The sequence below is a fragment of the Dasypus novemcinctus genome, chromosome 17 (genome assembly GCF_030445035.2).
Source record: "Dasypus novemcinctus isolate mDasNov1 chromosome 17, mDasNov1.1.hap2, whole genome shotgun sequence".
Lineage (NCBI taxonomy): Eukaryota > Metazoa > Chordata > Mammalia > Cingulata > Dasypodidae > Dasypus > Dasypus novemcinctus.
In genome coordinates, this window is record NC_080689.1 from 2,635,534 (window position 1) to 2,647,653 (window position 12,120).

The window sequence follows — 12,120 nt, forward strand, 5'->3', positions numbered from 1 at the left end:
TTCTTGTCAGCGGCACCAGGAATCTGTGTCTTCTTGTTGTGTCATCTTGTTGCGTCATCTCCCCATGTATGCGGCACCATTCCTGGGCAGGCCGCGTTTTTTTTTGCACGGGGCGGCTCTCCTTATGGGGTGCACTCCTTGTGCATGGGGCATTGCATTGCGGGGACACTCCTGCGTGGCACAGCACTCCTTATGTGCATCAGCCCTGCACGTGGGCCAGCGTATTGCACGGGTCAGGAGGTCCTGGGGATCGAACCCTGGACTCTTCATATGGTAGACGGATGCTTTATCAGTTGAGCCACGCCCATTCCCTGCTCATCTTCTTTTTAGGAGGCACCCAAACCAAACCTGGGAACTCCCATGTGGGAGGGAGGTACCCAATCGCTTGAGCCACATCTCCCTGCTTGTTGTGTCTCTCTTTGTGTTTCCTTGTTGCGCCAGCTTTCTGTCTTGCTCATCTTCTTCAGGAGGAACTGGGAACTGAACCTAGGACCTCCCATGTGGTAGGTGGGCACCCAACTGCTTGAGCCACATCTGCTTCCCTAATGGATTATTTTAAAGTTGAAATTGAAAGTCAAAAATCATTTCCAGTTCTCTATCAAAATTGCTTGTCTTTTACACGTTGGAACATACTGAGCACAGACGTTTCAAAGCTCAGTGGCACCCCCCGTGGGTCTGTTTCTAGTGTCTGTTGTTCCTCTTGTTTTTTTTCACCTTTGTCTTGCCTCTCACATACCTGGCAAATTTTGTAGCGTACCACACGTTGTATCTGAAAACCTGTGGAACTAATTTGGACCTAGTATGAAATTATCTTCCTCCAAGAGGATGCATGGCTGCTTCTGGAAGCGGCCTGGGATGCCAGCAAGCGAGGGTCACTTTCAGCTGCTTGGAGGCCTGAAGCAATTTGGGCTTGTGTGCCCTTGGAGGGCCGACTTCTGTTCATTTCACTTTTTTTCCTAGAAAGTTGCCTTCTGGAATCCCAACCCCGAGCAGAAAGGTCTGCAGGTGGGCCTAAGTTTTGCCTCCCTTGCCCCAGAGGGTAGTACAAGCTCTGCTCCATATCTCAGCAGCAAATTCTGGAACCTGCAGACGCCTGAGAGAGCAAGCAGCCCCAAACGCCAGGCACATGCCTTTGGGTTTCCTTCTTTCCCCAGTTTCCGTGCGATTCTTCACTTCCTGGTTTGCTCCCCAAGCCCTCAAGCAGACGTGTGTATGTGTGTGTGTGAGAGATGTTTTCAGTTCTCAGCTTGGAATTCGGGTGAAGTTACCGCTAACCCTCATCGGAGGTTGTGGTCCTGAAATTAACTTTGACCTCCCGCTGCCATTGGGCAAACACCGCCACTGTGAGAATTAGTGTCCAGAAACCGTGGCCCAGTCCACAGAGCGCTGGCCGCGCAAGGGTGTTCGGTTTGGAGGCATCGCTGCTGGGCACCACTACTGGGTGGGCTGGAGAGGGGACAGCGCGCAGGTCGTCAACAGAGCCCGAGGCCCTGCCCGGAACGTGCTGGAACCCCGAACGCTAGGCCCACTGCGTGTCGGGCTTTCACGTTTCACAGAGTCCCTTCCTGGCCACGGCCCTGCCTGCCTTTGTGGCGACCCTGCGAGGAGCAGGCACTCTCATCCTGGCCTCAGTGTTGACGAGCCGAGGCTCGGCTGATGGGCTGGCTCGCGCCGTGTCACCTGACTCCCGCCGGGCTCTGTTGTGTCTCTCTTTGTGTTTCCTTGTTGCGCCAGCTTGCTGTCCTGCTCATCTTCTTTAGGAGGAACCGAGAAGTGAACCCAGGACCTCCCATGTGGTAGGCAGGTGCCCAACTGCTTGAGCCACATCCACTTCCCTAATGGGATTTTAAAGAGTTGAAATTGAAACCATCAAAAATCATTTCCAGTTCTCCATCAAAATTGTTTGTCTTTTACATATTTGAGCATATTGAGCACAGCTGTTTTTTTTTTTTTTTAATTTCTCTCCCCTTCCCATCCCCAGTTGTCTGCTCTCTGTGTCCATTCGCTGTGTGTTCTTCTGTGACTGCTTCTATCCTTATCAGCAGCACAGGAATCTGTGTTTCTTTTCATCTTGCTTTGTCAGCTATCCATGTGTACGGCGCCATTCCTGGGCAGGCTGCACTTTCTTTTGCACTGGGCGGCTCTCCTTATGGGGCACACTCCTTGTGCGTGGGGCTCCCCTACGCGGGGGACACCCCTGCATGGCAGGGCGCTCCTTGCGCGCATCAGCACTGCGCATGGGCCAGCTCCACACGGGTCAAGGAGGCCCGGGGTTTGAACCGCAGACCTCACATGTGGTAGACGGACGCCCTAACCACTGGGCCAAGTCCACTTCCCTTGAGCACCTTGAGCACAGCTGTTTTAAAGCTCCTGTCCCTATAGTAATGTCTAGATATACTCATAGTGGAAACAAAAACAACAGCTGGCGGGGTACTGGGCCCCTGGCCGGGGGGTCACTGTCATGGACCCTGGGGGAGCAGCGGCAGTCCCCCAGGTGCAACGGCAAGAACCAGGAAGGAAGGAGGGCCCAACAGTGGGCTCCTGATACTAATGGCTATGCTTTTGAGCCTATACACCTGCAATAAGAATAAGGCCTAGAGTAGCATTGTGCCTGGGAGTTTCCTCCTGACAGCCTTCATGTTACTCAAATGTGGCCACTCTCACAGCCAAACGCAGCATGTAGATGCGATGCATTCCCCCCAGCGTGGGACACGACACCCAGGGATGAGCCTCCCTGGCACCGAGGGATCACTATCAACTACCAACTGATGATGCAACTAGAAAATGACCTTGAATTAAAGGTTTAACACGGATCAGCAGAATATCCCTGTCTACATATAATAACATGACTTCAAAATGCTGTTTGACCTAATGTAAGGGGGAAATGGAAAGGAGAAATGAGAATATAAGGCTATGAGTCTCTAAAAAAGAGTCTGGAGGTTGTCAGAAGGAATGCCCTTATGCACAACTGAGCAGCATCTGAGAGACAGATAAAGTAGATACAACCCCAGGTATTGGTTCTTTTGAGGAATAAAGAGACCCAGGGGTTCTATGGTCATGGCAGATGGGGTTCACTGCCATGGCAGATGGCCCTTCTTTGGAGCTGGTATTTCTGCGTGATGGAATTGTACTCAGAGGGGATCTCTTTTCACAAGACTTGCATGCTACTTTATTGGAATTGTAGTTGGTGCTGGGGTTTTAGATATATTTAGGGGATTTGAATCTCTGGACTGATAATATGACACCCAGGCCCAGAGCCTCAACAGACTTCAGCTCCTACACTTTGATTTATTGGACTTACCCCACTCAGCTAACATCGAGTTGAAGAAGGTCAACCACCACACCATGAAGCCTAGAGTGTCTACAACTGAAAGCAGGAGTGCATCCAGTATCCATGTGGAATCTAAGCCCCCACTTGACATAGATGTGCAATGGACACAACCAATCCAATGTCCACAGAGAAAATGTGGAATGGGTGTGGGAAGGGTAGCCATGGTGGTTGCTGGGTTTGGGGAATGGGAGGAAGAGATGAGATGTGGAGGCGTTTTCGGGACGAGGAGATGTCCTGGGTGGTGCTTCATGGACAATTACGGGACATTGTAGATCCCCCCAGGGCCCACTGGATGGAACGTGGGAGAGTGTGGGCTATGATGTGGACCATCGACTATGGGGTGCAGTGATACTCAGAGATGTACTTACCAGGTGCAATGGATGTGTCACGATGATGGGAGAGAGTGTTGCTGTGGGGAGTGGGGGGTGGGGGCGGTGGGGTTGAATGGGACCTCATATTTTTTAAATGTAATTTTTAAAAATAAATAAATAATTAAAAATAAATAAATAAATAAAGCTCCTGTCCTTTCCTCCGTGACCCACCACCCATCTCCGTCCCCGGAGGGTGGGTGGGAGGGGGGCCCTGTCTCCAGGGAGACCAAGAGCCTGGCATTTCCCTGCCGAGGAGCGTCGCCTGCCAGCGCAGGACCCCAAAACGGCTGCGTGGAGCTCAACGGGCTGAGTGGGGCCCCCGGGAGCCCCGGCCTGCGTCGGGGGACGGCCGCTCTGGCCCAGGCTTCCCGAGCCCCTGTGGGTGGGGCTTGGCGTGGCTGACGCCCACCTCCACCTCCGGGGCCTTGCTCGCAGCAGAGGCGCGGGGTGGGGACGGCCCAGACCCCAGGCCGGTGCGCAGTCCTCGTGGCCCCTGCCGGGGTGCGCAGGGCCGGGCCTGACCAAAGCAGGCCTGGGAGGGGGCTGGGGAGCTGGGGGCTGCATGGAGCCGGGCTTGGGTGCCTGGGGGGTAAGTGGAGGGTGAACAACGCCCCAAGAACAACGAGACCTGCGGTGGGCGGTGCGGCCCCTTCGCCCGGGGCCGAGAGGAGGCCACCGCCGGCTGGATGTGCGACAGCCTCTGGGCAGCATGTCCGGGCTCGGTGATCCCCGCCTCCCCGCCTGCTCCCCACTTGCTGGGCCGTCCCCGGGGGATGCAGCTGGAGCCCGCCAGCCTGCCCACCCAGGGCAGTGAGCCCCTGGGCGCCTCCGCGGCCTTCTCTGGGCCTGACCCCTGCCGAGCAGCTTCTGGACGTCCATCTTCTCCTGGAGAAAGGGCGGGTGCTCGCGCACGCCCACCGCGACAGCCTCGGCTCCCCGGGCCCCTGAGGAGCCCGGCTTCAGGGCGCCGCCACCTCCACTCCTCCCCAAGCTCGCTCACCCCGACACTGGGGGGCCACCCAGGAGCCCGGGCTTGGGCGGCCGGGGGCAGGGTTGGGGGTCCAGGCTAGAGCCGTGGACGGGGCGCGCCCCCACATCTGTGTTCTGTGGCGGCAGCCCAGGGGGGCTTCCGTGGCCCAGGGCTGGCGGGGGGCGGGCAGCCGCCCCGAGCTCCTACTGGTGGGAAGTGTCCAGGCAGTGGTGCCCGCGGGGGGTCCGGGCCCCTCCTCAGGCCGCCCGCGGCCAGGCCCGCCCGTGCCATGGGCACGCTTCCTTTGCGGCCGGTGAGTCTCCAGGCCGGCACCTGGACCCGCGCCCGTAATGGGTCGCCCGCTGTCTCGCAGGGGAGTGGCTGGAGTGGGCTGCGTGGCCGGCAGGGCCTGTCCAGCCGTGACCTGGGGCCGGGGCCGTGGCTTTCCTGACCTCGCGCTCGTCTTCTGGCGGGAGCTGACGTGCCGAGGCTCAGCGCACTGTGAGGCCCTGCTCGGGGAGGCTGGCTCGGTGCCACGGGCAGCGCTGTCCCCGGGCTCTGGGTGGACCCCTCCCTCCTGTGGCTGCCCGCCCCCCCCCGGGCTCTGCCTCCCCTGCTGGCGGTCACAGGAGGTGCTAGCCTCGGCCTCTTCCCAGAGGGGGCCGGGGTCTGGGTGCCCCGAGCCCCTTCCCCGCGTGAGGCTGGGAGGTCCAGGGGGGCCAGGCCCCCAGGCTGCCCGCCGGCCCCTCTGGGGACAGGCCCCTTCCTTCTCCCCAGGAGGAGCTGGCGCACGGCTGTTGCCATGGGGACGGCTGGCACAGGCCGGCTCCCGGGGGAGCCGCAAAGGGAAACTTGGCGGAGGTGGCCGGGCCCCGCAGCCGAGCAGGTGCCCGGAGCCCCCTCCCCAGGGGCAGAAGGCCCTGCCCCCGGGCCTGCCAGGGGCCCTCGCCCCCCCACACCCCCCCAGGTGCGGGGTCCCTGCGCGTCCCCGAATCAGGCCCCAACCTCGGGCCCCGGCGGGGACGGACAACGGGCCCTCAAGAGGCGGGCGGCGTCGGCACAGGGAGGACCCCCTCACGGGACGGCCCCCCGCGGGGGAGCGGGGTGGGGGAGGGGCTGCAGCCCCCCAAGGCCTGGGAGGACCCTGGTGCCACCACGGGGCACCCAGAAGAGGCCCCTGCGGGGGGGGGGGGCCGCAGACCGGGGGCGCGGGGGGGGGGCGGTGGAGGGGGCGGGGCCGGGCTGGCCCCCTCCCCCCGCGGCTGGCAGAGGGGCTCCCCGTGGCCCGCGCCTGTGGGGAGGGGGCGGCCGGCTCGTTCTGGAAAACGCCCCTTTGGAACCAGGCAGGACGACCTGGGACCCCCCTACCCCAGCCCGGGCTCCCTGCACCCTCAATCCTCCCCCAGGGGTGCCCGAGAGGGGCGGGGGGGAGTGGGCACGGGCGGCCGATAGAGAAAGAGACCGACGGGGCCGGGCGGGGGCAGGGGGCCAGGGGGCTGGGCCGGGAACGCTGCGCGCGGGCCGAGCTGGGAGTCGTGAAGAGGGGTCCCGCGAGCCGCCGAGGAAGGGGGAGGCGGGGAGAGCCGGGGGCGGGGAGAGCGGGGGGCGGGGAGCGCGGCGACAGTTACGACAATCCCGTCTGGTCCCAGCATGAGGCGGCTGCCAGCGGGGCCCCGGCACTCCGGGGGGCCTCGGCGGCGAGGGGGGCAGCCGGCGGCAGCTCCCTGCAGCACCCAGGATGCCGCGGGCCAAGGTAAGGGCCGGGGGCTGCTCGGGAGGGGGGCGCTTCTGGGTGCGCCCAGACTCCTTGCCGCCCGTCCTCTGGGGAGAGCGAGGGTTGGGGTGCCCTGGGGGTCTGTGGGGCAGAAGGCGCTTGGGGAGCGGGTCCCAGGGAAGGGGTGCGCGCGGGGGGGGGCATCAGGAGCACCTCTTTTCATTAGTAAGTGACAGGCGCTGCCCCCCTCCTGGAAGGGCTCGGGGCTCCGCACCCGTGGGGCTGTCGGGAGGTGGACAGCGCCAGGCAGGGCGAGGGTACAAGAAGGAGCGGCCGGCACAGGGGGTGGGGGGGCAGGACACGGCCCCAGCACGGAGCTGGCACCCAGGGCTGCCCTCCTGGACGGGACGGAGCCCCCGGGGCCAGGGGCTTACACGAGGTGGGGGCCGCGACAGGGCTGGGCTCCCTCCGCCCTTGGGCTCACCGGCCCCTGCCCCGCCGCTGGCCTTGGGTCCCCTGGAGGCCCAGGGTGGCTGCTGGAGATCCAGCCAGCGCGTGCGGGTGCAGGGAGGAGGAAGGGGGAGAGCGGCTGGCGCACCTGGGGGGCAACGGGGGCCTGTGCGCCGGGGAGCCCGGGGGTGGCGCCTTCCAGTCCGATGTCCCCGTTTCCCCCACTGGGACAGGCGGCTCGGCCCCAGCAGGTGGCAGGCGTGTTGGGAAGGGGCCCTCCTGCCCCCCCAGGCTCGGCCCCCGGCCAGCGGGGGGCATGTGGGGGAAAGCCGCAGGCGGCCCAGCCTCCGCTTGGGTGTGCGCCGCACACTCGCCCCCGCACGCCACACCAGCCGCACGTGCGCTCACGCGTGCCTGTTGGGGCACACGCCCGCCCCGCATGGAGAGGGCCGCTCCAGGCGCACACGGGCCCCCGCCCCTGCCCCGGCTCCCCGGGCCCCCCGGGCAGCACAGGTGGCCCAAGCCCCCACCCTGGCAGCCCCTGGCCCCCCAGCCCTGCCCCAGCCACCCCCCCGGCCCCTCAGGCAGCACTTGGCCCCCCCCAGATCCCCCCCGGCCCCCGCCCTGGTCCCCCCTGGCCCTCCAGGCAGCAGGGGTGACCCAAGCCTCCCCCGCAGCCTCTGGCCCTCCCTCCACCTCCGTGCTGCGCCCACCTGCCCCCCGCCTCCCCCAGAGGTACCAGGTGCCTCCGGGGCCCGAGGGCCTTCCCTGGGGGGCAGGTGGAGCCAGGGGCCGGGAGACCACCGCCCACTGCGCCCCTCCCCAGGGCCGGCCGGGGTTCATGCCGCAGGAAAGGGGTCGCCCTGTAGCCCCCAACGGCGCTCAGCCCCCTCGCAGCACCCGGGAGGGCCACGACCCCACCCTGCGGGTACTGAGGCTGGGGGCAAGACCTGCCCAGAGGGGCCTGGGGTCCCGCCCTGTGAGACAGAGCCTGTGCTCTGCTGCCTCCCCCAGCACGAGCCTCGGGGACCTCCATCGCCCCGGCCTTGCTCCAGGGCCCCTTCCCCCCCCCCCCTTTTCCAGAGTTCCTGGGCCCCGGGCTGGGGTGGGGTGGCCGTGCCTCTATCCCCGGGGGTCCTGGCAGGTCAGGGCCGAGGCCGGGGCAGGGGGACCTCCCTGCGAGGCTTCACACCTCCCAGGCGTGGCTGGCCCTTGGCCGGCACCGTCCTCAGAGCCCCATGCGGCCGCCTCAGCCCCCAGGGTGTCCCACGTGACGGAGCAGGACACCCAGGCCCGCCGGGCTGCGGCCTAGCGCAGTGGCCTGGGCTGGAGGGCGGTGGGAGCCGCTGCCCGGGCTCGCCCGGACCCCCTGCTGGGTGCGCGCCACCCAGGCCCACCGCGGCCCCTGGACAGCCGCGTGGCCTCGAGCAGCCATGGCGCCGACGGCGGGATCCAGAGGCTGAAGTCCCTCGGCTGGACGCAGGTGCACTCTCGCCAGCGCCCCCAGGGCTGGCCTGAGCCCGCCGTCCCCCCCAGGCCCGGGCAGCAGCAGGGCCCCGCGGGGTCCCCCCGGGACGGGGAACCGGGGCTTCAGGGCACAGACGGCTCAGGGGAGGCAGGTGGCAGAGGAGCCTGCGCGCAGGGCGAGGCGTGAGTCGCCCCCATCTCGCCACCCACCTGGCTGCAAGTGCCAGGGGCAGGTGCACCTGTCGGCTATGGTCGCCCGTCCTGGAGCACCACAGCGCAGCCACGTAACGGGGGTGGGGGGGGGAGCTGAGGGGGAGGACGGCCCAGCGGGCCCAGCCCCCCTCTGACCTGCGGCCGCAGCCCCCCAGCCTGCCCCCTCCGTCGGACTGGCCTGGTCCCCCCACCCCCTGCCTACCCACTCCAGCATGCAGCCCCTCCCCCACAGCGCCACACCCGCGTGCCCAGCACGTCCTGCCACTTTAGGGACCCCCCAGGGTGGGCAGTCTGGACAGTGGCCCCCGAGAGCGCCACCTGGCGACACTGTGGCCTCAGGCAGGGCTGGCCCCTCTGACCTGTGGTGTCCCCACCTGGGCCTGACATGTGACCAGACCCCGGCCAGACCCCCTGCACGCGGGCCGTGCTGACCCATAGGTGAGGGCAGAGGTGGGTGCAGGGGGTGGGGGGGCGCGGGGGGCAGCACGCGCGGGCCTCGCTCTCCAGGGTCCGGGCGGGGTCACCTCCCTCAGCCCCCGCGCAGGCCCCTGCCGGACGCAGCGTCACTCGCCACCTGCCCTGTGGAGGCGGCAGCGGTGGTGGCCGGGGTGGCCAGGGTGGCCGCGGGTCCCCGTGCTCTGTCCCCTCCCCAGGCCGCGGCGCGTGCACCTCGGGACACACCTGCCCGTGAGCGAGCCGCCCGTGCCTGCCTGCGCCCGGGGCGGAGGACGCGATCCAGCCTGGGCCCCGCCGCAGCACCCACGCCCTTCCTGCCATCTGTCCCCAGGGACAGAAATAGACGCGTCGGCGGCGGCAGGCGCCCACCTCTCCGCGGCAACTGGGTGCGCGCAGGCTGGTCCCGGCGGGGAGTGGGGCTGAGGCCCCTTCCCAGGGCCCCTGGGCCAGGCGCGCCCACCTGGCTGCCGCGCCAGGTGTGCTGAGCAGCTTTTTAATGGCAGGATCGCCCACGCCCTGCCTCAAACGCAGCCTGCGGGTGTGCGGACAGAGGTAGAAACTTCCAGCCGATTCTAGAAGCCTTGCAGGGGCTGCCGGGCCCTCGCCTGGGAGGACGCGGGGGCCAGAGGGTACGCTCTGGGGAGACACGCCCCTCGTGGCACCTTCCCCCTCATTCAGCAGTGGCCTACTGGAATCCCATTTTGCAGAGGAAGAGACCGAGGGTCAGAGCTGCTTAGTGCTTTGTCCAGGGATGCCCACCAGGAGGGAGGGCCCATTGGGCTCGTCAATCTTCCCGACAGTCCCCCGCCCACCGCCAGCCCAGGGCAGCTTCTGCAGTGTCCAGTGTCCCCGGACATAAAGCTCTGGCCATTTGGGAGCAGTTGGCGACACGTGTTGCAGGTGCCTCTACTCTGCGCATTTTAACACGGCAAGGACCCTCTGCGGCCCCCGTTCAGAGGGCGCCCCCGACAGGCCGCCTTCTCTGGGCTGCCCTTTGGGGGTTCCCTAAAGTCCAGTCGGTGAGACCCCCAAGTTGGAAACCGGCTGCGCGGGGCGTCGGCTGGTGCCCCCTGGTGGCCTGCGGCCGCGACTGTGAGTGGCCCGGGGCGGGCAGCGCGTCCAGCCGTGTGGCATCGAGGGACCCGCCTCGCCCCGTGTGTGGTGGAGCCCCGGGGGGAGCACATCCCGCGCCCCCCGGCAGGCTCCGTTCTGCGTCCCGTGTGTCCATGCGGACACTTCCCCGAACGTGCCGCCCACACCCGGGGCTCAGTCCGAGCACCCCCGCGCCAGGACCCCCGTCCACCTGCCTGCTTCGACCCCCGCCCTCTGGAGCCCCTGTGGCCACCTCGTCATCCCCAAACCTCCTCCTTGGAGGCCGTGCTCTCCACTGGCCGCGGCTGGGGTCTGGGTGGGGAGAGGGGCCGGGGCAGGTGCGCTAGCCATCCCGCAGGGAGACTGAGAACCTTCTGGAACACCGCGCTCCAGCAGCAAGACAACGCAGGCCTGTACAGCACGGCAGGCGCCCTGAGGGCAGGTTTTTAAAAGGAGGAATTATGCTGAACGACACATTTTTTTTTTTTTAAAGATTTATTTATTTATTTATTTTCCCCCCCTCCCCTGGTTGTCTGTTCTTGGTGTCTATTTGCTGCGTCTTGTTTCTTTGTCCGCTTCTGTTGTCGTCAGCGGCACGGGAAGTGTGGGCGGCGCCATTCCTGGGCAGGCTGCTCTTTCTTTTCACGCTGGGCGGCTCTCCTTACGGGGCGCACTCCTTGCGCGTGGGGCTCCCCTACGCGGGGGACACCCTTGCGTGGCACGGCACTCCTTGCGCGCATCAGCACTGCGCATGGGCCAGCTCCACACGGGTCAAGGAGGCCCGGGGTTTGAACCGCGGACCCCCCATATGGTAGACGGGCGCCCTAACCACTGGGCCAAAGTCCGTTTCCCTGAACGACACATTTTATTCGCCCCAGTGGGTCGTCTCAGCGCAGCGTCTGCGAACGTTACTAATGAGCCATTTTGCCTGCCCTGTTGGTGGAGGCTGTTTGAAATCCAGCGTGCGTGTTGCGGGGACAGCCACGTTTCGTGGGTTTCATGGGGACAGCCACGTTTCGTGGGGACAGCCACATTTCGTGGGGACAGTCATGTTTTGCGGGGACAGCCATGTTTCACGGGAAAGCCGCGTTTCGCGGGGACAGCCACATTTCGTGGGGACAGCCGCGTTCCGGCGCTCAGGCACCACCGTGGCCACGGCTCGGGTCGGATGCTCAGCGCCCGTGGCCCCGGCTGCGCCAGAGCAGCGCCAGCCTCCGCCCGCGGCCTCCCTGCGCCCCACTCCTGCCTCCTCCGCTGCCCCGGGCTGAGCCTCGCGCTGGCTTTAGACGAGCTCCCGCTGGATGTTTTAATAAAGTCGCTTACAAGGCTCCGTAACCACGGCGTGGCCCGCGGGCAGCAGCGCCTGGCGTGGAACGCCCCCGGCGGTGGCAGGAGAACAAACGGCAGCATCGGCGCCCCAGGCCCTGCCCTGGGCCCCGCGCCCAGCCCACCCTGACCGGGGGAGGGGTGAGCCTCGTCGAGCCCCCCGGGGCCCCCCGAGCTGACGAGGCTCTCTGCTCAGCCCCTCGGCCCCCGGGAGGCAGGGTGGGGCTGCGCCGTGCGCGAGTGCAAGAAGACCCCCGCCACGCTGCGCTGGCCGCGCTCACGCTGGATGGGAGCCACGTGGCGACGGGTAGGTGGCCCGCGCGGGGTGGGGGGCGTGCAGGCTCGTGGCGGGGCCCGGGGCGGCTCCAGAAGGTCCTCCCACGAGCAGGGCGCACTGCCAGGGACAGCGTGGTGGCGGGGCCCAGGGCTCTGCGCTGCCACTCGCTCTCGTCTCCCCTCGCCACGGCCCCAGGTGGCCTTGTGTGTCCCACAAGGGGACAGCGCAGCCTGGCCCCGACCTCCACGCAGGCCACACGGCCCCGAGCTCCCGACATGGCGGCTTTCTTTTTTTTTTTAAGATTTATTTTACTTATTTATTTTTCCTCCCCTTGCCTTTATTTTTTTGTCTTTATTCATTTTTTTAATATTACATTAAAAAAATATGAGGTCCCCATATAACCCCCAGCCCCCTCCCCCTACTCCTCTCCCCATAGCAACAACCCCCTCCATC

At 65.7% G+C, this 12,120-nt stretch overlaps 1 protein-coding gene across 2 annotated transcripts in view; it reads left to right on the plus strand.

Annotated features, from left to right (window-relative positions):
• The first annotated feature begins 6,303 nt into the window (after window positions 1-6,303).
• The window catches only part of KCNIP3 (potassium voltage-gated channel interacting protein 3), a 67,347-nt gene continuing 61,530 nt past the window's right edge, over window positions 6,304-12,120 (plus strand). For both annotated transcript variants that reach the window (XM_058278097.2, XM_058278096.2), the window contains exon 1: window positions 6,304-6,425. In XM_058278097.2, the coding sequence (XP_058134080.1) occupies window positions 6,411-6,425 (15 nt within the window). In that variant the 5' untranslated portion in view covers window positions 6,304-6,410. The remainder of the gene's footprint in view (window positions 6,426-12,120) is intronic.